The sequence below is a fragment of the Eubalaena glacialis genome, chromosome 2 (assembly GCF_028564815.1).
Source record: "Eubalaena glacialis isolate mEubGla1 chromosome 2, mEubGla1.1.hap2.+ XY, whole genome shotgun sequence".
Classification (NCBI taxonomy): domain Eukaryota; kingdom Metazoa; phylum Chordata; class Mammalia; order Artiodactyla; family Balaenidae; genus Eubalaena; species Eubalaena glacialis.
Genome location: NC_083717.1, coordinates 134,048,320 through 134,074,595, shown reverse-complemented (window position 1 = coordinate 134,074,595; position 26,276 = coordinate 134,048,320). Strand labels below are relative to the sequence as shown.

The window sequence follows — 26,276 nt, the reverse complement described above, 5'->3', positions numbered from 1 at the left end:
ACTCTCTCAGCTTTTGCTTGTCTGTAGAGGTTTTAATTTCTCCATCAAATCTGAATGAGATCCTTGCTGGGTAGAGTAATCTTGGTTGTAGGTTTTTCTCCTTCATCACTTTAAGTATATCCTGCCACTCCCTTCTGGCTTGCAGAGTTTCTGCTGAAAGATCAGCTGTTAACCTTATGGGGATGCCCTTGTGTGTTATTTGTTGTTTTTCCCTTGCTGCTTTTAATATGTTTTCTTTATATTTAATTTTTGATAGTTTGATTAATATGTGTCTTGGTGTGTTTCTCCTTGGATTTATCCTGTATGGGACTCTCTGTGCTTCCAGGACTTGATTAACTATTTCCTTTCCCATATTAGGGAAGTTTTCAACTATAATCTCTTCAAATATTTTCTCAGTCCCTTTCTTTTTCTCTTCTTCTTCTGGGACCCCTATAATTCGAATGTTGGTGCATTTAATGTTGTCCCAGAGGTCTCTGAGACTGTCCTCAGTTCTTTTCATTCTTTTTTCTTTATTCTGCTCTGCAGTAGTTATTTCCACCATTTTATCTTCCAGGTCACTTATCCGTTCTTCTGCCTCAGTTATTCTGCTATTGATCCCATCTAGAGTATTTTTAATTTCATTTATTGTGCTTTTCATCGTTGCTTGGTTCCTCTTTAGTTCTTCTACATCCTTGTTAAATGTTTCTTGCATTTTGTCTATTCTATTTCCAAGATTTTGGATCATCCTTACTATCATTATTCTGAATTCTTTTTCAGGTAGACTACCTATTTCCTCTTCATTTGTTAGTTCTGGTGTGTTTTGACCCTGCTCCTTCATCTGCTGTGTGTTTTTCTGTCTTCTCATTTTGCTTATCTTACTGTGTTTGGGGTCTCCTTTTCACAGGCTACAGGTTCGTAGTTCCCGTTGTTTTTGGTATCTGTCCCCAGGGGCTAAGGTTGGTTCAGTGGGTTGTGTAGGTTTCCTGGTGGAGGGAACTAGTGCCTGTGTTCTGGTGGATGAGGCTGGATCTTGTCTTTCTGGTGGGCTCGTCCACGTCTGGTGGTGTGTTTTGGGGTGTCTGTGGCCTTATTATGATTTTAGGCAGCCTCTCTGTTAATGGATGGGGCTGTGTTCCTGTTTTGCTAGTTGTTTGGCATAGGGTGTCCAGCACTGTAGCTTGCTGGTCGTTGAGTGAAGCTGGGTCTTGATGTTGAGATGGAGATCTCTGAGAGATTTTCGCCGTTTGGTATTACGTGGAGCTGGGAGGTCTCTTGTGGACCAGTGTCCTGAAGTTGGCTCTCCCACCTCAGAGGCACAGCCCTGATGCCTGGCTGGAGCACCAAGAGCCTTTTGGGAGGTCTGACGTCTTCTGCCAGCGTTCAGTGGGTGTTCTGTAGGAGCAGTTCCACGTGTAGATGTATTTCTTATGTATCTGTGGGGAGGAAGGTGATCTCTGCGTCTTACTCTTCCGCCATCTTGCTGAGACTCCCCTCTTTGTATAGCTTTTTAGTTTTGCTCTAGGTATTACATTATATAAACATAATAAACATAACTTATCAAAGTCTACTGATGTCTCCAATTTACCAGTTCAAGTGGTGTGTAGAAACCTTACCTCCCTTTATGTCTCTTTACACTTCTCCATTTATAATACAGTTGTCTTAAACATTTCCTCTATATACATTTAACAGTATAATTTTTTTTCAACTGACAGACATAATTTAGAAAACTCAAAAGGAAGAGGAAACTCTATTGCATTTACCTGTGTTTTTGCTTTACATGTTTTTGTTCCTTTTAGATATTCCGAGAATTTTTCTTTTATCATTTTTTTTTTCCTGTTTAGAGAACATCCTCTAGCCTTTCTTGTAGTGTAAGTCTGCTGGGTGACAAATTCTCTTAGTTTCCTTTCATCTGAAAATGTCTTGATTCCCTTTCATTCCCGAAGGATATCTTCTTTGGATATAGGACTCAGGGCTTACAGTTCTTTCCTTTCAGCATTTGAAAAATGTTCCACCACTTACTTCTGGCCTCCATGGTTTCTGATGAGAAATCCACTGCCATTCAAATTGTTTTTCTCCTGTAGGTAACATATTACTTCTCTCTTGCTGCTTTCAAGATTTTTTTCTTTGTTGTTAGTTTTCGTTAAGTTTCACTAGTAAGTGACTTGGTACAGATTTCTTTGGATTTTTCTTGCTTGGAGTTTGCTCAGCTTCCTGAATATGTAGGTTTAAGTCTTTTGCTAAATTGGGGAAGTTTCCAGTCATTATTTCTTCCTATATGTTTTCAGTCACCCCTCTTCTTCTTCTCCTTCCAGTACTGTGATAACACAAATGTTAGATCTTTTGTTTTACTCCCACAAGTCCCTGAGGGTCTGTTCATTTTTTTTTTCAGTCTGTTTCTCTTTGTTGCTCAAACTGGATAAATTCTATTGTTTTATCTTCAAGTTCACTTCCTGTTTCATCCATGCTACTTTTGAGCCCATCTGCTGAGCATTTTATTTTAGTTACTATATTTTTTCAATTCTAAAATGTCTTCAATTTCTTTACTATGTATCTTCAATGTCTATACTAAGACTTTCTATTTCCTTTCTGAATCTTTCTATTTTTTTAAAATTTGTTTCAGGTGTGTTCATAATTATCACTGAAGCATTTTTAGGATGGTAGCTTTAAAATCATTGTCAGATAATTCTAACATCTCTGTTATCTAAGCGATAGCATCTATTGATTATCTTCTTACGTTCACTTTGAGACTTTCCTGGTTCTTGGTATGATTAGTGATTTTCAGTTGAAATTTGGATATTTGGGGTATTTTGCTCTGAGGCTCTGGATCTTATTTAAACCTTTTGTTTTAGCTGACACTCTGCTAGGCTTCCTCTGGTACCACCACAGTGGGGAGGGAGAGGAGTGGCTCATTACTACTAGGTGTGGATGCAAGTCCAGGATCCCCATGTGGTCTCAACTAACACAGTAAGAGGGGAAACCTCATTACCACTTTATTAAGGTGAAAGTCCCAGCCCCAAACAGCCTTCATTGATACCACCCTGGCAGGGGTATTATAGCGCCTTCTTATACTCTGGGCAAGAGTAAAAGTCTAGTTTTCCTACTAGGCCTTTGCTGGCAGAGGTGAGGAAAGGACCAGGGCCACCATTTTTTCTGTGGTGTTTGGCTAGGGTAGAGTAGTTATTGTTGAAAAGTTCTGTCTTGCTAGACTGTCCCTTTCCTAGTTCTTTGGCTAGAGGGAGTAGGCTTTTGTTTGGACTTTTTTCTTTTTTCTGTCTTTACCTAGTTTTCTTTCTAGGCTACCAATTTTTTCAACTCTAAGTCTAGAATATGTGAAGCAAAACACAAAACCCAAGGAACTAACTCGCCACTGTGCCATTTGTTGGGTCCCAAAGTTCCTAGTTAGTGCCTTAGTCTCTCCACCTTTTAGATCTGTCCTGTTTGTAACACCCAGGTTTTTACCTGTACTTAGCAGGAAGAATAGGAAAAAGTACTTCTACTGCATCATCCCCAGAAGTGGAAGTCTCACAAGTAAGTTTCAAGAAACTACCACTTGTAAAGTTTTGGTATATTATTAAAGGAGAATATCCATAATTACGTTAAAAGTCTATTAAAATAATCTCTTCTTTTCCAACTACATATCTTCATGAAGTCAGAATCTTCCTCATATATTTCAACCAAAACAACCTACCACAAAATTGAATGCAGAAGCAAACATAAGAATCCAGCTAACATCTATTAAGCCAGACGTTAAAGAGATTTGCAAAAAAAATACAATCCTAGTTTTATACTACTTTTCTGTTTTAAAAAATATAACTATTTTTCATAAAAATACATTATGTTAACATATATGACTTTATTACTGTTATTTTTAATTTTAAAAAATAAACATTTAAGCATTTTCCCAGTTTTAATTTCCAACATTGTAAATGTCAATAGATATAACCCACATAAATAATTATTGAAGTCCTCCAAAATTTTTAAGAGTATAAAAAGGGTCCTGAAACCAAAAAGTTTGACAGCTTGCAAGATAGAGAAAACTAATATTAAAGGAAGTTCTTACTTCCTCTCCCGAGAGTTGTAGGTGTGGCTTGTGAGCACTCCGTCCAGTTCCTGGTGCCAATTCAGGCGGTATCCCTGGTCTTGTTGGAAGGTCGGCAACATATCCTTGGTTGTCACCCGTAACAGGAATTCCTTGCAGCATTCTACAGGGTTTTTAATAACAACAAAAAAAATTGTTCTTTAAGTCATTGATAAGTCAAAGGGTGTTTTCTCTCATTTTATATCTCTACCGAAATAAACACACTGACGTTTGATATCTGTACTAAATAGATATCTGTACTAATAAATTGTACAGAAGTCAGATAATCCAAAATGGGAAATAATTCAAGAATAATTTGTTTGCTTCTGAGTGCATTTTAGTAGTAATCTTTTGGTGGTTTTGTTTTATAATATTGGAATAATAAATTCACTCTATGAAAGCCTCATTATAAGAGAGGTAAAAAGTTCTCTGCTTTCTGATCCCTAACCTGCTCCTCACTCCAAGTCCCAGGAAATGGTTTCATTTCTTAGACTGAGGCAAAGCATCAGCCTAAGCAGAACTGCCTTCTCACATGAAGGTTTTCCCTCCCTGATTCATATCTTGCCAAGATGAACAGAAAACTGTTATGGCATTAGGTCTTTATTTCTAGGCTACAAACTACATATACATAAGAATATACACAGGAGGTTTAAAACTTATCAACAAAAACCTAAATTAAACCAAGAGATGAGGTAAATCAAAATCTGAAGGCAAAATGTGTCATTAATGACTGACTTACAGACTCCTTGAAAATACATTAGTTTTTGTATTGCAGCAGTTACTGTAAAAGAAATATAAAATGAGTATAAAGTAGACCTACACAGACTATAGCTATATTTCAATTTCGCTTGGAAGTAGAGCCACTGTTCCGTCTAACTTTTTGTTATACCATTATATGAATAGACAATCACTTTATGAGCCACCCAATGTGAAGACAAAGCACACACATATCAAACTGACTACTTAACGATATGCTGAAAGCCTTAGATTCCATCAAACCACCTCTTAAAAAATCAGGCCCACCCAAAGCTAGGCTGGAGAAGACAAGGCTTTGCCAAAGTAGGTTCACAGGAAAAAGCTTCCTATCTCATCCAGTCAAATATTTGAATTCAAAAAGAAGATAAAGCTCATCTCCGAGCACAGTGGACATAACAGATTGCCGTTCAACATCCAGTCCATCCTCCCTCCAATACGCTTTCCCCAACTGCTGAGGATGGGGAGGTGAAGACCCTCCTGCAGCCAGTGTCCTAGACATGTTTTAGGATCTACTAACCACGTGCACTCACATACAATTTGGAAGGAAGAAGGTTCTGATGTTCCTGCTGGCAAGCAGTCATGGCGACCTTGAGTTCTTCTGTGGCAGGGTTCCAGTTACTTCTTTTGTGGGTAGCCTTTTTTGCCAGTGAGCATTCAAACAGACATAGCAAGGCTCCAGAGTCAAAAGCTGTGACACTAGAGGCCACATGATCCCTGAATTTCAGCTAAGGTGGTTTGTTGCCAATGTTGGCCTCCAGATTTCCCACCTTCCTGACGATGCCAGAAGTAGCAGCAGCTTTGGCCGCCAGTTAAACGTGCTGTATGAGTCATCTTTGGAAAACCCTCCCTGCCTAGAGCCCATTCTTCCAACCTTTCCATTGATTTTAAAAGCATCACATTCCCATTATTATAGATCCCTTTATGCTTAAAATAGCTAAAAATATTTCTGTTTTCTGCAACTGAATCCTGACTGATATATCCAGGAAAAACAAAAGAGCAGGGTATTCTATTGTCTAGAACAATGAGCGAGAGAATACATATATCAAGATCAAGGAGGAGAGGGGTGATTTAAGAAGCTATCTTGAGGCACTGCTATATTTTTATCTGTCCATGAGCCAAAAACAAAGTAGTCAGAATCATTCACATATTATTGTCTTTTCACATCCCAAATGTGCCTCAAAGAAATAGAAATTCTATTTGGTTGGAAGGAAAGTGAAAGAAGTCACTGGCCATTTTAGAGTGCATAGCTCTGGTAGACATAAACTGGGGGCCTTAGTGGAAAGGCTACCCAAGGTTAGCAACTGTTCCTGTCTGACGAAGATGAAATCACTTGCTTTGAAATTTTTGTCCAGATTTTCCCTGCTTCCTTCTTTATTTCCAGAGAAAAGAACCAATCCTTTTTCGAGATCTCCCTTTTGGAGACCACCACCATCTCAGTGGTTCAGAATGAAAATCTCTTCCTCTCCAGCCTCTCCCTCACCCCCAACAGTAATCACTAGTCCTGACCCTTCTCCCTCCAGTGTCTCTCCATCCTGTTGCATTTTCTCTCAGCTGAGTCCTATGATAACCTCTTTGCTGTCCCTCACCTCCAGACTTTCCCACCTCCAATCCATGTTACAGATCCCTGACAGCGTTGTCATCAGCTACCCCCTTCCAAATACTTTAATGACTACACACACAGGGTAAAACCCAAGCTCCTGAGCCTGGCCATCAGGGTCCTCCACAGTCTGGGAACCATCTACCTTACCAGTCCTACTTCCCTCCCCAACACCTGGCCCAACCTATATTCACTGCACAAAAGATGCTCTAGGTGCTGAGATTACTACAGGCACAATAGGGGAGACAGGCAAACCGAACTACAATGCAGTGTGGCTATGAAAATGTTGAAAATAAGACTTTCAGACCTCAACTGTTCCATGAAGCCTTTACAAATGTCCCTCTGCCCAGACAAAATTCATCTTTGCCTCCCTAGTTTCTCTGGTGCATTTGATCTGCAAGTTCATTATAGAATATATTACATTTTGTTCTGTGTATTTTTCATAGTAGATTACAGGCTGGTTGGGGTGGGAGAGGCGTGATTCTTATTCATTTTCTGTCTCCCTTGAATGTGAATATAGCAGATACTGAATATGTATTGTTTAACACTGTGCTTGAAAAATCCCACAGCCAAAGTTAGCCCAGACTCTGTCCTGAGAAACTGAGACTCATGGGTTAGCATGATGTACTGCACTGTTTCTCAAAGTGTGTTTCCTAACCAGCATCATTAGCATCACGTAGGAACTTGCTAGAAATAAAAATTCTTGAGCCCCATCACACTTAATGAATCAGAAGATCTGGGGAGGAACCCAGCCTTCTGTGTTTTAACCAGCCCTACAGTTAATTCTGATGCACAATGAAGTTTGAGAACCACTGATGTACTGCAATCTTTCCTAAAAGAGCCTGATCATAAGAATATCCTGGGATACTTATCAAATCTATAGCTTCCCAGATATCTCCTCTGGAGATTCTAGTTCAGTTGGTTTGGGATAAAGCCTAAGAACTGATACACTTAAACAACCCAGATGGTCCTTATACTCAGGGGAAGCCTAAAAAGCACTGCTATAGTGAGAAGAGCTAGCCTTTGGAATGAGGTTAAAAACCAGGATTTTAGCCTTAGTTTGGCCACTTGATGTGCTGTGTTGGATAAGTCACTTTTCCTTCTTAAGTCTCAGTTTCCTCATCTATGAATAGCAACAGCAATGGGATCTTTCAGGGTCTAATGCTTAGAAATAATGTATGTGAAGAGTTTGCACAAATTACAAAAAAACCCAGTAAGTGGTTGATATTACAGTCATTTTTGTTATTATGACTGAAGGGACTGAATGAAGTTAACAAGTCCATCTCTCTCAGAGTGAGTTAAACCTCCTTCCCAGTCAACACTGGTCTCCCATGGGGCCAGAGATATAAAATGTTCTTCTTATTATAGGTTGTGTCAAAGAAGTTTGGAGAACATTTGCTCCAGGCTTTGAGCACTCTTAAAAATCTCTGCCCACATCTTTTATAAGTTACACAAATGTGACTGTGGGCTCCATCCTGTGAAGCGTAGGGAAGGGTTCTCCCTCCTGCAACCCTCTCCCTTCCCTGGTGTGACTCTAACAGAGAAGTTCCCCCATCACATCTTCCCTATCCCTTCCTTAGAAAATGTACTGTGCTCCTTGGGGTACTAAACCTGGGGGAGCCTTCGCAGGATAAAGCTCACAGTCACTTTTACGCAACCCAGAAAAGATGTGTTCAGGGACTTCCCTGGTGGTCCAGTGGTTAAGAATCCGTCTTGCAATGCAGGGGATGCTGGTTTGATCCCTGGTCAGGAAACTAAGATCCCACATGCCGTGGGGCAACTAAGCCCCCGCGCACCACAACTAGAGAGCCCGCAGGCCGCAACCAATAAGCCCGCACGCTCTGGAGCCCTCACGCCACAACTAGAGAGAAGCCCGCACACCACAACAAAGAGCTGGCGCGCTGCAACAAAAGATCCCGCATGCTGCAGCTAAGACCCAATGCAGCCAATAAATAAATAAATAAATAAATATAAATTTTTTTTTAAAGTGTTCATGTAAAAAGCTTTGCCAAAGTAATACTTACACGAAATATTCTATCCCAGACATCATTTCTTTAAGGGATTCGTAGCAAGCCATTACATTGATTGCACAATCCACTTATTGGGTCACAATTGACAATTTAGAAAACAGTAACTTAAAAGAATGTTGTTTGAAAAGCAAACTCCTAGGTCTAGAAAAGACTTTAGGAGTTATCTTCTTGAAGATGCTAATCTACAAATAATTTTTTTTAGTAAAGTCTTTATAATCTACAGCAGAAGTAATGAATACTTTCAATACTTTAAAAAATTCAGGGAATATAGTCTTAATAAATAATAAATCTAAAGAAGGATAAGAGTGCAATTATACAGAATTTTTTTTTTTTACAAAATATGATTAGAGAGGGGGTAATTTTATTTTTAATCATTGTAACTTCATTGCTACATGCAAACAGTGACATCTGGTGGAATGACATTGCTTTGCTTAAAAAAAAATATTCCAACTTTCAGATATTGGCAGTTATGAAATCAGACAAATTTCCAAATAAGTTTTTTTTTGGTGTTTCCATATAAAACAAAAATACACTAATCTAATATCTTATGAAATATTGATAGTACATACTACTATAAATTTGTCATCCCAATTTGTATTTTTTAATGTTTAAGGCTTACTTAGGTATAGGGGCTATTTGTTGAAAATGAATATAAAAATAATCTAATTGAGGTTACCATTGATTCTAGTCCTAACTCTGCCAAAACTGATGTGGGGTGCAAAGTTCTGCATCTGTTTCTTCATAATATGAGATGGTTAGGCTAGGCGAAGGCTAAGATCTCTTACAGCTCTGATATATGTGCTTCTGTCACACGTATCACCAGTTAGACCTCAAACAGGGATTAAGTCCTATACTCTTGGGTATCATTGTCGGGATCATGTAGCAAGGAACAAGGCCAAGTAAGGGGTGGGGGTGTGCTGGGGCCAGGATTAGACCTGGCCATTAAGGAACGGCAGACAATGCAGGAAATAGGGACAGTGTGGGAAAGTCAGTCCCAGATACCCACAGTGGAAGGAAATGTGAAACAGAAGACAGAACACACTATTCCAAAGGCAGAGCTACAGACCACGGGTGGTGGTGCACTGCAAACAGCATCAGAAAGGGCTAACATGGGATGATGGCACATTCTAGTGGGGAGCAACCAGTGGCAGGGAATACAAATAAAGGCAGTAGTCAGTGAGAGCTTTTAATAATTAAGTAATTGATATCAGGACAGTCTCCCTCAGTTTGCAAGGCCCCAGCCCTGGCCCAGGACTCAGAAACAGGATTTCAGTTCCTAAGAGGGAACAAACAATACAAGATAAAACCCTCATCCTAATAAGTAGAAACCTTGCTTCCAAAATTGGGTCACAATAGACCAAATACAAAACATCAACGGTGAGTAAAATATGATTCTTCCTAGTTTATATCAGCATTGGTTCTGAAAACAAGATGAGAATGAGTATTTGGAATGAAACATAAAGAGAAAAATATAAAAGGCACTTTCACAAGTTCACAAAACAGTGGGATATAATGGAAATCACATTTAGAAACAGAGAGACCTGGGTCTGAATTCCAGCTTTTACCAGCTATATAAATATGAACTAGTCAACCTCTGAACCACATTTTCTTCATTTAGGAAATAGAATTATTTTATCTATTAGATAGAGTTGTTAATACTAGATTATGCAATAAATGCACAACAATACATTTTCTATTAGATAATTTTCTGCTTTCCTATTCAAATATTGCTATTTGGGAGGGGGGCCAGATAAAATCTTTCTAATGGAAGCTCATTTTATATAGTTGATTTGTAAACTATAAGTAGTAAAGATAATAAGTCAAAATAATTACCCATATGTCTGTCCTTCAGTTTTAAAATAAAAATCCTCAAAGGATTATAACCTGTCAAAACAACATCTTTAATGTCATTTTTGTAAAATGTATGTATATGTAATATATGTACATGCACAGGAAAAAAACCTAGAATAATCTTTACCATAGTAATATAAACCTGCATCTCCTGGTTCTCCTACTTAAGATCTAAAAGTAGTACTCTAATGCTTCCAAAATGAACAATCAAGAATTTCCAGGTAGGCAAGCCCCACCCCTCGTGGAAGATTCCCTTCTTTCCCTGCTCAGAGGCACACTGGAACAGTGCTTTGCCCCAGGGGCCATCTAAGAGGCCAAAGGCTTACCTGCAGCGAAGTGGCCTTCTGGAGGTGAACCTGGGGCCCCAATCTGACATCTGCCAAGGGCATTTTCCTGGCTTGTTCAGCACTTCAGACAGGTCACTGCAAAAAGAATCCCTGAGAATTGCTGGACAACCTACTTGATCAAATAGTACTTCCAATACTTGCAGTTGCTCATGAGCCATGTGGCTGACAGGGTCTTTCTGCTCCGGCCGGGTGTCAAGCCTGAGTAACTGAGGTGGGAGAGCCGACATTCAGGACATTGCTCCACCAGAGACCTCCCGGCTCCACGTAATGTCAAACAGTAAAAGCTCTCCCAGAGATCTCCATCTCAACACTAAGACCCAGCTCCACTCAACGATCAGCAAGCTACAGTGCTGGATACCCCATGTCAAACAACTAGCAAGACAGGAACACAACCCCACCCATTAGGAGAGAGGCTGCCTAAAATCATAAGTTCACAGACACCCCAAAACACACCACTAGATGCAGTCCTGCCCAACAGAAAGACTAGATCCAGCCTCATCCACCAGAACATAGGAACCAGGCCCCTCCACCAGGAGGCCTACTGAACTAACCTTGCCAGCTGGGGGCAGACACCAAAAACAACGGGAATTACAAACCTGAAGCCTGCGAAAAGGAAACCCCAAACACAGTAATTTAAGCAAAATAAGAAGACAGAGAAATACACAGCAGATGAAGAAGCAAGGTAAAAACCCACCAGACCAAACAAATGAAGAGGAAATAGGCAGTCTACCTGAAAAAGAATTCAGAGTAATGATAGTAAAGATGATCCAAAATCTTGGAAATAGAATGGAGAAGATACAAGAAATGTTTAACAAGGACCTAGAAGAACTAAAGAGCCAACAAACAATGATGAACAATACAATAAATGAAATTAAAAATTCTCTAGAAGGAATCAATAGCAGAATAACTGAGGCAGAAGAACAGCTAAGTGACCTGGAAGACAAAATAGTGGAAATAACTACCGCAGAGCAGAATAAAGAAAAAAGAATGAAAAGAATTGAGGACAGTCTCAGAGACCTCTGGGACAACATTAAACTCACCAACATGCGAATTATAGGGGTCTCAGAAGAAAAAGAGAAAAAGAAAGGGACTGAGAAAATATTTGAAGAGATTATAGTTGAAAATTTCCCTAATATGGGAGAGGAAACAGTCAATCAAGTCCAGGAAGCGCAGACAGTCCCTTACAGGATAAATCTAAGGAGAAACACACCAAGACACATATTAATCAAACTATCAAAAATTAAATACAAAGAAAAAATATTAAAAGCAGCAAGGAAAAAGCAACAAATAACATACAAGAGAATCCACATAAGGTTAACAGCTGATCTTTCAGCAGAAACTCTGCAAGCCAGAAGGGAGTGGCAGGACATATTTAAAGTGATGAAAAGGAAAAAACTACAACCAAGATTACTCTACCCAGCAAGGATCTCATTTAGATTTGATGGAGAAATTAAAATTTTTACAGACAAGCAAAAGCTAAGAGAATTCAGCACCACCAAACCATCTTTACAACAAATGCTAAAGGAACTTCTCTAGGCAGGAAACACAAGAGAAGGATAAGACCTACAAAAACAAACCCAAAACAATTAAGAAAATGGTAATAAGAACATACATATCGATAACTACCTTAAATGTAAATGGATTAAATGTTCCAACCAAAAGACACAGACTGGCTGAATGGATACAAAAACAAGACCTGTATATATGCTGTCTACAAGAGACCCACTTCAGACCTAGGGACACATACAGACTGAAAGTGAGGGGATGGAAAAAGATATTCCATGTAAATGGAAATCAAAAGGAAGCTGGAGTAGCAATTCTCATATCAGACGAAATAGACTTTGAAATAAAGACTATTACAAGAGACAAAGAAGGACACTATATAATGATCAAGGGATCAATCCAAGAAGAAGATATAATGATTGTAAATATTTATGCACCCAACATAACAGCACCTCAATACATAAGGTAAATGCTAACAGCCATAAAAGGGGAAATCGACAGTAACACAATCATAGTAGGGGACTTTAACACCCTACTTTCACCAATGGACAGATCATCCAAAATGAAAATAAATAAGGAAACACAAGCTTTAAATGATACATTAAACAAGATGGACTTAATTGATATTTACAGAACTTTCCATCCAAACACAACAGAATACACTTTCTTCTCAAGTGCTCATGGAACATTCTCTAGGATAGATCACATCTTGGGTCACAAATCAAGCCTTGGTAAATTTAAGAAAATTGATATCGTATCAAATATCTCTTCCGACCATAACGCTATGAGACTAGATAAAAATTACAGGAAAAACATCTGTAAAAAATACAAACACATGGAGGCTAAACAATACACTACTAAACAACCAAGAGATCACTGAAGAAATCAAAGAGGAAGTCAAAAAATACCTAGAAACAAATAACAATGAAAACATGATGACCCAAAACATATGGGATGCAGCAAAAGCAGTTCTAAGAGGGAAGTTTACAGCAATACAACCTTACCTCAAGAAACAAGAAACATCTCAAATAAACAACATAACCTTATACCTAAAGCAATTAGAGAAAGAAGAAGAGCAAAAAAATCCCAAAGTTAGATGAAGGAAAGAAATCATAAAGATCAGATCAGAAATAAATGAAAAAGAAATGAAGGAAATGATAGCAAAGATCAATAAAACTAAAAGCTGGTTCTTTGAGAATTGATAAACCATTATCCAGACTCATCACGAAAAGAAGTGAGAAGACTCAAATCAATAGAATTAGAAATGAAATAGAAGAAGTAACAATTGACACTGCAGAAATACAAAGGATCATGAGAGATTACTACAAGCAACTCTATGCCAATAAAATGGACAACCTGGAAGAAATGGACAAATTCTTAGAAAAGCACAACATTCTGAGACTGAACCAGGAAGAAATAGAAAATATAAACAGACCAATCACAAGCACTGAAATTGAAGCTGTGATTAAAAATCTTCCAACAAACAAAAGCCCAGGACCAGATGGCTTCACAGGCGAATTCTATCAAACATTTAGAGAAGAGCTAACACCTATCCCTCTCAAACTCTTCCAAAATATAGCAGAGGGAGGAACACTCCCAAACTCATTCTACGAGGCCACCATCACCCTGATACCAAAACCAGACAAAGATGTCACAAAGAAAGAAAACTACAGGCCAATATCACTGATGAACATAGATGCAAAAATCCTCAACAAAACACTAGCAAACAGAATCCAACAGCACATTAAAAGGATCGTACACCATGATCAAGTGGGGTTTATCCCAGGAATGCAAGGATTCTTCAGTACATGCAAATCAATCAATGGCATAAACCATATTAACAAATTGAAGGAGAAAAACCATATGATCATCTCAATAGATGCAGAAAAAGCTTTTGACAAAATTCAACACCCATTTATGATAAAAGCTCTCCAGAAAGTAGGCATAGAGGGAACTTACCTCAACAAAATAAAGGCCATATATGACAAAGTCACAGCCAACACTGTTCTGAATGGTGAAAAACTGAAACCATTTCCACTAAGATCAAGAACAAGACAAGGTTGCCCACTCTCACCACTATTATTCAACATAGTTTTGGAAGTTTTAGCCACAGCAAGCAAAGAAGAAAAAGGAATAAAAGGAATCCAAATCGGAAAAGAAGAAGAAAAGCTGTCACTGTTTGCAGATGACATGATACTATACATAGAGAATACTAAAGATGTTACCAGAAAACTACTAGAGCTAATCAATGAATTTGGTAAAGTAGCAGGATACAAAATTAATGCACAGAAATTCCTTGCATTCCTATACACTAATGATGAAAAATCTGAAAGAAAAATTGAGGAAACACTCCCATATACCATTGCAACAAAAAGAACAAAGTACCTGGGAATAAACCTACCTAAGGAGACAAAAGACCTGTGTGCAGAAAACTATAAGACACTGATGAAAGAAATTAAAGATGATACCAACAGATGGAGAGATATACCATGTTCTTGGATTGGAAGAATCAATATTGTGAAAATGACTATACCACCCAAAGCAATCTACAGATTCAATGCAATCCCTATCAAACTGCCAATGGCATTTTTCACAGAACTAGAACAAAAAATTTCACAATTTCTATGGAAACACAAAAGACCCCATATAGCCAAAGCAAACTTGAAAAAGAAAAACGGAGCTGGAGGAATCAGGCTCCCGGACTTCAGACTATACTACAAAGCTACAGTAATCATCACAGTATGTTACTGGCACAAAAACAGAAATATACATCAATGGAACAGGATAGAAAGCCCAGAGATAAACCCACGCACGTATGGTCACCTTATTTTTGATAAAGGAGGCCAGAATATACAATGGAGAAAAGACAGCCTCTTCAATAAGCGGTGCTAGGAAAACAGTTACATGTAAAAGAATGAAATTAGAACACTGCCTAACACCATACACAAAAGTAAACTCAAAATGGATTAAAGACCTAAAAGTAAGTCCAGACACTATAAAACTCTTAGAGGAAAACACAGGCAGAACATTCTGTGACATAAATCACAGCAAGACCCTTTTTGATGGACCTCCTAGAGAAATGGAAATAAAAAACAAAAATAAACAAATGGGACCTAATGAAACTTCAAAGCTTTTGCACAGCAAAGGAAAACATAAACAAGATGAAAAGACAATCCTCAGAATGGGAGAAAATATTTGCAAATGAAGCAACTGACAAAGGATTAATCCCCAAAATATACATGCAGCTCATGCAGCTCATGCAGCTCATGCAGCTCAATATCAAAGAAACAAACAACCCAACCCCAAAATGGGCAGAAGACCTAAATAGACATTTCTCCAAAGAAGATATACAGATTGCCAACAAACACATGAAAGGATGCTCAACATCACTAATCATTAGAGAAGTGCAAATCAAAACTACAATGAGGTGTCACCTCACACCGGTCAGAATGGCCATCATCAAAAAATCTACGAACAATAAATGCTAGAGAGGGTGTGGAGAAAAGGGAACCCTCCTGCTCTGTTGGTGGGAATGTAAATTGATACAGCCACTATGGAGAACAGTATGGAGGTTCCTTAAAAAACTAAAAATAGAACTACCATGCGACTCAGCAATCCCACTATTGGGCATATACCCTGAGAAAACCATAATTCAAAAAGAGTCATGTACCACAATGTTCATGGCAGCTCTATTTCCAATAGCCAGGACATGGAAGCAACCTAAGTGTCCATCGACAGATAAATGGATAAAGAAGATGTGGCACATAGATATTACTCAGGCATATAAAGAAACAAAATTGAATTATTTGTAGTGAGGTGGATGGACCCAGAGTCTGTCATACAGAGTGAAGTAAGTCCGAAAGAGAGAAATAAATAACGTATGCTAACACATATATATGGAATCTAAAAAAAAAAAAAAGGTTCTGAAGAACCTAGGGGCAGGACAGGAATAAAGACGCAGATATAGAGCATGGACTTGAGGACACAGGGAGGGGGAAGGGTAATCTGGGATGCAGTGAGAGAGTGGCATGGACATACATACACTACCAAATGTAAAATAGATAGCTAGTGGGAAGCAGCCGCATAGCACAGGGAGATCAGCTAGGTGCTTTGTGTCCACCTAGAGGGGTAGGATAGGGAGGGTGGGAGGGAGATGCAAGAGGGAGGAGATATGGATATATATGTATATGTATAGCTGATTCACTTTGTTATACAGCAGAAACTAACACACCACTGTGAAGCAATTATACTCCAATACAGATGTTAAAAAATAAATTAATTAATTAAAAAAAAAAAAAGAATTGCCAGGTAAAGCTATCTGATATTAACTTTGGGCAGCCAGAAATGGCCTATCTTCATTCAAAGACGAGTACACTGGAAAATCCAATATGAGTTCTATGAAGAGAGTCTGCAAAGCATAAGAAAGAAATATAGTATTCAAAAAATTATATGAAGAACATTCTTTTAGAAGAGTTTTATTATAGAAATCAAAAAATATTTTGAAAGGGTCTACTCTGGGCTATCAAAATAAATTTTTTTAATGCTTTCATGAAACAGGTAAAAGTTCAGATAAAACAAAAGACTTGGATTTTTCTTAAGAGTCTGATAGAATTAAGAACAAATAAGAAAAATGCCATAGTGATAAAAAGTGGTAATTAGAACAAATTTTTTAAATTTACATCTCAGAAAATGAAACCATTGATATAGAACATAGGTTTGAGAGATGAATGTAGGCAAGGAGATGATAAATGTAGGTGATGGATAGTGAAGATGCAACATATGGCTAATTGATATTCGTGAAGAAATGTACCAAATAAACAGAATGAAAACACTATTCGAAATAAAACAGAAAAAGCCCTAAATTGAAGAGCTGTATTTGCATATCAAAAGGGCTTTCCATGTACCAGGAAAAAGTAATTAGAAAACAATCCACTCCCAAACATATGCTAGTGAAATTATTTAATTTAAAGCAAAATTTAAACCCTATAAGCATCTAGAAGTGGAGAAATAAATTACATGCAAATAAAATAAGATTTAAATTTCAGATTTCTGTCTCACAATATTAGATATAAGACAATGATACAAACAAAAAACACATAGACAAATGTTGACAAATATGTCAGATTACAGGAAAGAGCAAAGAAGCAAAAGAGAAAGAGAGAGACTACAAAATAAGATGACAAGAATAATACCAAATGCATCTGGTACGACAATAAATGAATATGGGGTGATCCAACCTACTATAAGAGAATTCATTTCTGATTGGCTTAAAAAAATGTTCAATACTATGCAATCTACAAGGGACACAACTAAGAAAAATTGAAAGTAAAAGAAAGGGCAAACATATACCATATAAATAAAGCAAAAAATAAGTTGAGTTTCACTTTTCATCCATTTGGTGTACAATCTACAAGGAAAACAGAAGGATCACAGTTAACAGTTTCCTGAATTTTCTTCCATGTAAAAAATTTGTTGTACATAATCACATATCTGTTTATATACTTAGTTCTAACTCGTTTCAGCACACAGAGCTCTACCTTATTCTTTACTGCAATTCCAATACATCCCATCATTGGATGCACTATAAAATGTCTTCCATTGATGGACACTTAAGTTGTTTTCAGTTTTTAGTTATTATAAGGACAATTACAGTCCTTAATCATTTATCTTAGTTAATAATAGTTATCAGCATATAGATCATATTTAAAGCCATAGTCCTGGATAAGATCACTTTGAGAGTATAGTTAGAGGAGAAAATCCTAGGTCCAAGGATAAGCTTTGGGCACTCCAATGTTTTGAAGTCAAGAGATGAGGAGATACCAGCAAGAGAGACTAAGAAGACATAGCAAAGGAGGCAGGAATAGAACCAAGAGAGAATGCAGTCCTGAGGCCAAGGGATTAAAGGTGTTGTATGGAAGAGCAAGTGATTAACTGTGTTAAGTGCTACTGAGAAGTCACGATGAGGACTGTGATATCTTAAAGCAAATCTGATCATGTCATTCTTCCTCAAAAAATCCTATCAGTGGTGTCTCCATATACTGTGAATAAAAATCTCTCCCCCAAGTCCTCACAGACATGCTCTCACATACACATAGAGAGCATCTATAAATCCTACATAATCTGACTCTTGTGTCCTCTCCAGCATCAACTGCATCACTGTTCTTCCTATTCACTACTGCTTGACATCTTTCCAATTCTCAAATGGGTTCCAACTGTCCACAGCACGGACTCTCAAACTTCAATGTGCATACGAATCACCTGTATTTTTAACAAGCTTCCAGGTGATGGTGATGCTGCTGGTCTGTGAACTATACTTTTGAGTAGCAAGAAACTAAAATAATTATTTCCCCTCTTCCTAGCTATCTTCTATTTATTCCTCAGATTTCAATTTAAGTATCATTTCCTCAATCTCCCCCAGATAATTGGGAACTCTTCTTACATGCTTCCATACACTGCACATCTGCATATTAATTGTCACATTCGCAATAATTAATTCACCACCTTTCTTCTCTGCTAATCTCCAAATTCCCTGAGGGCAGGGATTACGTTTCTCTTGTTTGCAGATGCTTACCTAGTGCCTAACTCAATGCCTGCCACACAGTAGGTACACAAAAAATATTTACTGATCAATTTAAATGATTATTCAGATCTGTACTTCGTGACATAGAAAGATAATTACAACATAATAAGTTTTAAAACTCAGGTTACAAAACATTATTTACATAGCATTAGCCAAGTTTTGTTCCATATGATTTATTTGCATACAGATAAGTCTGGAATCATATACTTAAGAATAGTATTATCTCTGGATGGCAGGATTTTGAGTAACTGTTTTCCTTTTTTGTATTTTCTTGCATATTTGTATTTTTATTATTATTTTGTAGCAAAATAATAAATGAAATTAAACTTTGAATTCTGACATTTAACTTTTGCTTTTCTAATTTTTGTTGTTGTAGTCACTGCTGTTTTAATGTATAAAACTAACAGTCTGTACACGTTTTTCTAAAATGTGACTAGGAATTTCCCTTGTAATTTGAAGTTGAGTTGAGGGCTAAATCTGGGATCTATAGTCTAAGCACTGCTTACCACCAGAAGCTGGCTATAAGGGTACCTGACTTGAGAAGGTCAGCCAATGTTTGCCAAGACAGCATTTTTGCCACCAGCTCTCTCTTTCTTGATGGTGGATCAACAAAATACACAAGCCATTTTACATAGAAAAATCAGTGAAGTAGAACGTAAGTCCATAAATAGTCTTGATAACACATTTGAATTTAAGGTATGAAAAGTTGGCATTTCAAATTAGTGAGAAAAAGAGGATTTATTGAATAAATGATATTGTGCAATTGGCTAGTCATTTGGGAAAGAAACATTAATGCTTATTCTTCTTATCAAACTAATTAAAGATGAATCAAAGATTTAATTTTTTAAAAGAAAGCCATAAAATTACTAGAAGAAAATATGACAGAATATATTTATTTATTCAAATTTATTTATTTGTTTGTTTGTTTTTTGGCTGTGTTGGGTCTTCGTTGCTGTGTGCTGGCTTTCTCTAGTTGCGGTGAGTGGGGGCTACTCTTCATTACGGTGCACAGGCTTCTCATTGCCGTGGCTTCTCTTGTTGAGAAGCACGGGCTCTAGGCGCACAGGCTTTAGTAGTTGTAGCACGTGGGCTCAGTAGTTGTGGCTTGTGAGCTCTAGAGCACGGGCTCAGTAGTTGTGGCGCACGGGGCTTGGTTGCTCCGTGGCATGTGGGATCTTCCCGGACCAGGGATCAAACCCGTGTACCTCACAATGGCAGGCAGATTCTTAACCACTGTGCCACCAGGGAAGCCCCAATAGAATATATTTAAATTGAAGTGTAGAAAAGCCCTTTCTAAGAATGACACCAAGACTAGAACACATAAAGGGAACTATTGCCAGTTTTCACTACTTCTGTATTAGCATACAACTTCTGGATAGCATAAAACAACATAAACAAAACTGAAAAGCAAGCAAAACAATTTTTTAAAGTCTACATTATATATGATAAAAATCTTTAATGTAAAAAGATCACTTATAAATCTATAAGAAAAAGATGAATGATAACAGAATATGAATTGGTAATTCTCAAAAGGAGAAAAACAAATAACTAAGAGACATCCAGAAATATGCTCAATCTTATTAGAAATGAATAAAACAATAAATAAAGAGATATTTTTCTTCATCAGATTAGGAAAAGATCCAGAAGATTGACAATTAGTGGTTTGGCCAGGTTGAAAGGAAATGAACACTATCATAAATTGTTGGTAAGCATATAAACTGGTATGATTTTTCTGGAGAGAAGTTCAGCAATATGCATCAAAATTTTTAAACCAAAAATTTTAATAAATAATTCCACACCTAGGAATTTTCTTACACTGCAGCATGGTTAAGTTAGCAAATATTACGAAGTAATTTAAATGTTCAAACATAACCTAGAGTGGAAAATATAAGTCTATAGAATGCCATCTATGGTTTAAACACATGTTTACACAGAGATGTTCAGAAGGTTACTCACCAAACTGTTAACACTAATCTAAGTGTTTAAACACTTTTAATAATTTCCCTTATTTTAAAACCCAAAATCTAAAATTCCATGCTAAGAGTTCTAATTCTTAGATGTCTATAAACTTCTCTTTACAATACAGAAACTTTAACATGATCAATATGGAATGTTTTTATAGTTCTAATCAAAACTGCTATTTAGCAAAATAAACATGTTTGAACAGTACATTGCTATTTTAAATAAACTTATGCACCCACACTATCCCATTAAAATATCCTTGGTGTTTCCCACAAATAACAGTTACTATGTGCAAAATTAGGAAAGCATTAAAACTATATAACCACAAGTATTATGCTTTGTGGAACTGCTCATTGCACAGAAAAACCAAAAAGCCACCAAGTGAAAGGGTATTCATTTTGTATTCACAATTACCTTTCTTGAGACAACTTACTAGTGCAGAAAAAATTATACATTTCTCTGCACTTGTAGGCTCAGCAGACAGATATATTTTGAAAAGGTTAAGCTATGTTTAGCAAGGTAATCCTCAAGAGATGGATGCCAGAGAATTAAATATTCAGTACTTAAATTAACTTCTTATTTGGTACTTAGGAACAAATTGCCAAGAATTATCATCATCAAATAGAACATTTATTGACTCTCTTGGAAAAAGAAAGTGAGACCTACTTGAAAAAAAAAACTTAGAATTGGAAAGAAATCAGTATTTTTAAGACTTTGCATGAATAATAGAAGCTGTAAGCCAAGGATGCTTGACTTGCAGAGTGCTAATAGAAATGACTCAATATAGTAGTTTCATAACTACTGGATTATGTTTATGACTTTATGTCCACTCTCAGTCTTAGGCTTTTCAAAGACATTCCAAAGAAGTCATATGGAACTTCTATAATCTACCAGATTATAGAAGCAATTCTATAATTGCTGGAGCAATTCTGAAATTTCTAAAATTCTTCACATATAATTTTATTCATAAAATTATGAATAACACATAAATCCCTTAAAAAATCTTTTTGCCTAACAGAAAATAAACGTGAGAATGAACTTCTTTTGGGGATTCATACTGAATGGCATTGTGATTACTAAACACAGGGAAACCATGACTTTAAGCCTTAAAAGAACGCAGTAAAGTGTTACAATTTTTACTAAAAGTAAAGTTTGAGGAAATGGGATCAGAATATAGCATGAAAAGTGTGGATTAGTTACTTACAATTTTTTGATAGTGTTAATTAAAAGTGATCTTTTAAAATATTATTCTTATATATCTAGAATAGTTCAAATATAACACTAAACATACATCTACTTAAATCTAACTTAATATTTAATATTTGAGTATTTTAAAAACCTGTTATAGATGATTTTTCAGGATTCTTACCAGCTCTTCTAAAAGACAAGAAACTTTAGAGTATGCATTCTCTATGTGCAGGTGATATCACCCCCAAGAGAGTGAAAATTAGTGGCTGGGGAGGGCAGGGGGTGAAAAAGCTTATTCTTTTTATGTATAAGTAAGGCACATATATACATACAGTACCATAAACAGATATACAGTATATCTAGAGCACTACAATATAATGGAGAGGGGAAGTTGGGTGGGGGAGTCTAAAAAGCCTTCTTACTGGGGTGATAATGAGAAAAAAAGTTTGAGAAAAATTAAGTTAAACAAATCTGGATTCTTTTTTTTTTGGCTGTGTCAGGTCTTAGTTGCGACATGCGGGATCTTCGTTGAGACATGCAGGATCTTTCGTTGTAGCTCGTGGGCTTCTCTCTCGTGGAGTGCGGGTTTTCTCTCTCTAGTTGTGGCACACAGGCTCCAAGATGCATGGGCTCTGTAGTTTGCCGCACACGGGCTCTCCAGTTGAGGTGCACGAGCTCAGTATTTGTGGCATGTGGGCTTAGTTGCCCCGCGGCATGTGGGATCTTAGTTCCCTGACCAGGGATCAAACCCGCGTCCCCTGCATTGGAAGGCGGATTCTCTACCACTAGACCACCAGGGAAGTCCCACAAATCTGGATTCTAATCACTATCTAGAGATAAAACTTGGGCAGGTTACCTGACATTATAAAGCCTAAGTTTCTCCATGAATAAAATGGAAATTATGACTTCTCCCTTATGATTGAAGATTTAAACAGGAAAGATGCAAAGCACACAGCACAGTACACGGAATACAGTTCCTGTTAAATAAATGTTAGTCCCCTTCCATTGTCTCCTCTCATTTGAGGATGCTGTAAATTATATACTCTCCATAAAAGAATACTCACATTCCGAAGGAAAGTGAGACACAAGGAGAAATGGAAAAAGGTCCAGAGGAAATGACATTTGTACATGATCCCTGGACCCAAGCATGCCCAATGATGGTGAAATCTAAAAACTGGCTTCAACTCCCAAATCTGTGATGTTCTTAGTTGTATAAGCCTGGCAAAGTTGCTTGGTTCTTATAAGCTTCAATTTCCACATCTGTACTCCACAGAGTTGTTACAAAGAACAAATGAGATCATGTATGTGACACTCTTTGGGAACCATAAACCACTAAACTAAAGTTACCTTACGATAGGGCATGGTTCATGTCAATAATGGCAGGAAATGAAGACACTGACCTAGACTGTGTATGTACTGGGAAGGAATGGAAAGGACCAAAACTGCTCCTTTCAGAAGCAAGTCTTCAAAATCTAAGCCTCAAAGGCAGAAATTCTTTGGCCGTTTAAATCTAGTTTAAAACAAAATTACCAGTGGAGCTCTTACCTATCTCTTTGCTCTTCATCTGTATAGCGATCATCTAAGAAAGAGGTTCCACATACTCCAAGTAGAGTATTGTGGCCTTTCTTGTCGGCCGTATGATACACTCGAGAAGCCAGGCGCAAGTCAATGGGCAGCTCTTGGGCTGGGATGGTGGCACACAGATCGTGAAGGGTCCGAGTGGAGTAGTCTCGTGGAATTCTGCCACAGAGATAAGAAAGCGGGCCCCTTTTTATCATTTTGTGCTCTTTAGATGCAAAATACATTCACATTGACAGTTTAGTTCAGGCTCTAAAAAAGGAGGTCTAAATGTAGGGGAGATCACATTTAAAACTAGTATAGTAGCTTCTAAAAAATGTAATATTACAATCTCAGGCCATTGACCAGGTCTTCAGCCATATATACAATTGCCTGCTGAAGATCTCAACCTATGTATCCTACAGATATCTCAGAATCAACAGGTCTAAAAGCAAACTCATTATCATCCCACCCCACCCAAATCTCTTCTCTCCTGAACTCTGTAACTCAGTCAGTGACACCATAACCAGCAATCATACATTACTTCTTTGCTACTCTGCACAAATGCTCGTGTCCCTGAAGAAGCACAACAATACAGTACATTATCCATTAACTAGCATCAGTGGAAACCTGGGTCTCTCTAAGTTAACATAGCACCTTCCTTCCCACCATGCTAGAACTTGACTCTTTCCTGCCTTTCCAAAATAGAGAAGAGGGCATGACGATCTGCTTTCTTAATCCCCACTGTCACACTTGTCATCCCATCCAATCAACAAATACTTTTTGAGCATCTATTATGTACCAGACTTTGTGCTAGGCGATCCACACACATCATCTCTAACTTCCACAATGAAACTACATGGGAGGTATTATTATCCTTATTTTGGAGCAGGCTTATTTTGCATAGGTCACAAAATTAGTGAGTGGCTACTAGGATCTACACACAATGCTGCTAACTATAGTCAAATTTCTTTCCTATTAACGTCTATTAATGACCCCTGAGGAGAAAGTGGCCCTTAGCCAGTACTACTCCATCCCCACCTCCCTACTAAAGTTATATTCTTACATTAACCAAATGACCTTTTCATCAAATCAAATCAAATGAACTTTAGATCTTTAGATCATGGTCTCTGTGACCTCCAAGCCACAGCTGGCAATACTGTTGACCCTTCTTGAAATTGCTCTTCCTCCATGAGCTTTCTTCAGCCTGCACTATCCCAGCTCTCCATCTACCTTTCAAATTCATCACAATTTGACTTAGTCACTGGTTTTTCTTTCACCATCTCCCGAACTGGTACGGGGCTTCCAAGGTTGAGCTACTCTTTCCACATTGGAAAAGTCATCTTCCGTGTTCCAGCTCTTTCCTCTGTGCTGAGGACTCCCAAATCCCATGTCTGGTATCACTATCTCACCTAGATGCCTCATCTTCAAGATACAAAACATTGGGGTCATCTTTGTCTCCTCTGTCCTTCACCTGCTTATCCAATGAAAAACTGAGCTTCTCCCTTGGACAGAGCTGTTCAGGTGTGCTCCTTCTCCCCGCTCACTTCTACCACACTCCAGTCACCTCATCACCTCAGCTTGCAGAGCAAAGGTCTTCCAGTTGAATTGAGCACTGCACCCTGTCTCTTCCCCCTTCCATACATCCTGCAAAGTTCTATCACACCGATCTTCAAATACTCCTCTCCCCAGCACAATGGTTTTTTGTTGCTTGCTGCATGCATCTAACTTCCTCTTTCTAAGTTTCAATTCTCTCAGCACCTGGCCCTACTTTTAGCATAGTGTTTAAGAATGTAGACTCTGCAGTCAGACTTCCTCTGTTCAAATCCTGTTTAAAGTTATCACTTGGCAATAAGCAAGTAATTAATTTCTTTATACCTCAGTAAGTTGAGAATAACAACATTTGGTAAGCTGGGAATTACAACATTAGTGCATCCTGGGTAAAGGTGCGTTAAGAAAGAAAGGAATGAATGCATTTAAAACAGTGTCTCTCACATGGCAGGTGTTGTCTCCAGGACAATTCACAGGGCCAGAAAGACCTCTCAGTTCTTTAAGTTATGAATATGTTGCTTATCTTTTTGTCCATGTCTAAACACTCTCCAAACGATAACTCAAGGACAAACTTCTCTGCAAACTTTACTTTTTTTTCTTTCTTACAAATCTCTTTTCATACATTCCCCCATTCTTGTCCCACCCATTCTGACCCTTTATCTAATGGGTTAATGCAGATCCGTCCACCGACCACTCCATGTACCTGGATAGAAGCATAGTATAAATATGCTAGTATAAAGCAAAGTATAAATATAGACTTTGCATAGTATAAATATAGACTTTGGAGTTAGCTGGGCCTGGATCAGAATCCTAATTCTAACACTTGCAAACTCTATTACTGGTCTCTCTGAAGGTCTTCTGCAAAATGAGAACAAAAATTCTTAACCCTTGCCTTATAAAAATTGATAACAATAACAGTTCCTGGTCTCTGGAACTCTCAAGAAATGCTTGTTTATTTTTATTGCTGTTGTTATTTATTTGCACTGCACAGCATCTAACCCGTTGCTAGGCACAATATGTACATCATTGAATCACTAATAGAGAGTGGTTTATGTCATTTCCAAAACAGCCTAGGGCCCCCAAAAAAAACAGGACATGAAATTTGAACATGTTTAAGTGGGGGAGGAAAAGAGAGGTAAATCTAAAGCATTTGGAAATGTCCGAGACAAAGAGACATAACTCGGGGAGTGAAAATGGGTCTCCAGGAAGCCAAAGATCCCAGGCACTCAGGGTTCCTAAGAACGGACTGGGAAGAAAAAGAGGAGAGAAAAAGGTGAATTCTGATGTCAAGCTCACC

The 26,276-nt window shown here is 37.8% G+C and overlaps 1 protein-coding gene across 1 annotated transcript in view; it reads right to left on the bottom strand.

Annotated features, from left to right (window-relative positions):
• Positions 1-26,276, bottom strand: part of TTC6 (tetratricopeptide repeat domain 6) — a 214,670-nt gene that overhangs the window by 113,647 nt on the left and 74,747 nt on the right. The window contains exons 5-6 of the mRNA XM_061182474.1: positions 23,417-23,611; positions 4,040-4,181 (exon numbers count right to left, since the gene is read on the bottom strand). Coding sequence (XP_061038457.1) covers positions 4,040-4,181; positions 23,417-23,611 — 337 coding nt within the window. The remainder of the gene's footprint in view (positions 1-4,039; positions 4,182-23,416; positions 23,612-26,276) is intronic.